At 33.9% G+C, this 2,599-nt stretch overlaps 1 protein-coding gene across 1 annotated transcript; it reads left to right on the top strand.

Moving 5' to 3' along the window:
• Positions 1-1,230: 1,230 nt before the first annotated feature.
• Positions 1,231-2,328, top strand: LOC130798223 (uncharacterized). The gene is made up of 2 exons (XM_057661124.1): positions 1,231-1,620; positions 1,801-2,328. Exons 1-2 carry the CDS (start codon positions 1,231-1,233, stop codon positions 2,326-2,328), a joined length of 918 nt encoding a protein of 305 aa, XP_057517107.1.
• The last annotated feature ends 271 nt before the right edge of the window (positions 2,329-2,599 follow it).

Below are 2,599 nucleotides of genomic sequence, written 5' to 3'. Positions count from 1 at the left end.
GCAACTAAATCAGAATTTACAAGTAGTTGATGAAATAAATGGGTGTTCATATGTCATGTGGTTTCATGTGATTCAAATCACATCAAACTCATCACCATCATCAATCAATATTCGTATTAGTGGTCCAATTTTTAGGTTTTTATGGGGTTCCAAAGATTTGCCCATATTTATATCAAACAAACTAATTTTATTGTTTTAACATAAGCAAATAATTAGTTATTTAATAAAACATGTCTACATTAGAATACTGAATACTCAAATACTTAAACCGAAAGTTCAACTAATCATGCACCAACACTCAAGCCACCGCTACTTAAATTACGGGTTTACTTTAATCTTTTGGTTGATTGAAACAACAGACAAAAACTACTTCAAATAATATTAATTTCATCAAGCAAGTCTTGTATAAGACTATCTTTCATATAATTAGCTTATTTCTTTAATTGATTATTTAAGATTTTAAGTGATCACATAAAATGTTATAAGTGATCGCTCTATCACTACAAAACATATCCATTTGGCGACAAATTGAAAATCTGAGGTGAGAAGTTATGCGACAAAATAGGCGATAAAACTCTTTGTCGCAGGCCTGCGCTAAAAATCCAGTCACTAGTAGAAAAAACCTCAAATGCTGCGATTTTTTTGCCACCATATGTTGCGGTTTCGACCCCAAGCATTAGTGATAGCAGCATATAGGCTTTTATAAATGCTGTGATTTTAACCGCAACACAAAAACACACTATATGCTGCGGTTCTCGGGGAACCGCAGCATATAGTGTTTTTATTTAAATTCAAAAAACACACTATATGCTGCGGTTTTCCTAAAAAAAAACCGCAGCATATAGTGATTATTTTTTTGGGTTTTTTTCGTTTTATTATCCAATGCTAATTTATTTCAAATGTACACAATTGCAATCAGTAAATAATCGCCATAAATTTGTCACTAAATAAACATATATATATATATATATATATATATATATATATATATATATATATATATATATATATATATATATATATATATATATGTATGTATGTATGTATATGTATATTTTTTTATGATTATTATAAATTGTAAATGGTATTAGATTGATTTATTTTTTGTTTTATTCATGTATGATTATTTTATGTTACAATTTGCGTATTAATATGTGTTATGTTTGTTTATTATAGCAAGTAGTTTATTTATATTTGATTATGTTTAAAAATTTAATATAGGTTTACGCAATGACGGATGATGGTAGTTATTATTTGTACAATAGAAATTGGATGTACGAAAGAGAATTTGATGACGGGTCATTTAATATAGAGTTTATTAGGGGATTAGAAGAATTTATAAAATTTGCAGTTTCAAAAAGTCTTTCATCTAAAATTAGATGTCCTCGTGCGAAATGCAAAAATGTTGTCTTAAAAATACCAAATGATATGAGGGATCATTTGTTAAGGAAAGGATTTGTGGAAGATTATTACGATTGGAGTTATCATTACGATATTGCCGCCAGTGAAGGTAGCAGCGGTAATAAGGCGTTTGTTCGGGAACAGTCGCATGATGATGTAATACCCGAAGAGCCGAATCCGGAGAAAAATAATTACGTTCGTATGATTCATGATGCTATTGTGAGTAGATTTCCGGACACGTATCAAAACTTCTTGCCGCAAAATGACTACGGTTACGTGGAGGAATAGTCACCTGATGATGTAATACCCGAAGCGCCGAATCCAGAAGCGAAAAAAATTTTCGAAATGTTAAGTGCCGCAAACAATCCACTATAAGATGGATGTAAAAATTACTCTCAGATGTCGATTATAGGGAGAATGATGAATCTAAAGACGGAACATAATTGCTCAGAGAGGATGTATGACGATATGTGCACTTTGATGCGGGAGGCTTTACCTCAACCGAACTCGATGACATCTACTTTTTATGACACAAAGAAGCAAATAGCAGGGCTTGAGCTGCCATCAGAGACGATTGATTGTTGCATTAATGGATATATGATCTACAGGGGTCGTACTGCTAATGCAAGACGCTGTCGTACGTGTTCGACAACAAGGTGGGTCAGAGACGATGTTGGAAATAGAAGAATTCCACGGAAACAATTTATATATCTTCCGATAGGTCCACGCTTACAACGGTTGTATGCGGTTCGAGTTACGGTCGGTGAAATGAGATGGCACGCTGAGCACCATATCGAAGAGGGGGAAATGTGTCACCCGTCAGACTTAGAGGCTTGGCAACATTTTAACGCAACACATCAAAAATTTGCTACTGAGATTAGATATGTTAGGATTGGGTTTGTGTACAGACGGATTCAACCCTTTTGAAAGCTTAAGAAGATAGTATTCATCGTGGCCAGTGATTCCAACACCTTACAATATCTCCCTCCGTGGATATGCATGAAGACACCATACATGTTCTTGACAATCATTGCGCCAAGGCCTAATAATCCTAAATAGAACATCAATATTTACCTGCAACCTTTGATTAAGGAGCTTTTGTCGCATAGCTTGGCCTATATAAGTCAAGTTCTCACACGTCATTTCCCACACTTCACTTTCAATTCTCTCTCATTCTCTATTCTTCCTTACTTAACCT

The sequence above is a fragment of the Amaranthus tricolor genome, chromosome 13, assembly GCF_026212465.1.
Source record: "Amaranthus tricolor cultivar Red isolate AtriRed21 chromosome 13, ASM2621246v1, whole genome shotgun sequence".
Lineage (NCBI taxonomy): Eukaryota > Viridiplantae > Streptophyta > Magnoliopsida > Caryophyllales > Amaranthaceae > Amaranthus > Amaranthus tricolor.
Note: the sequence above shows the minus strand (reverse complement) of the source record. Positions and strands in the feature narration are given on the sequence as shown.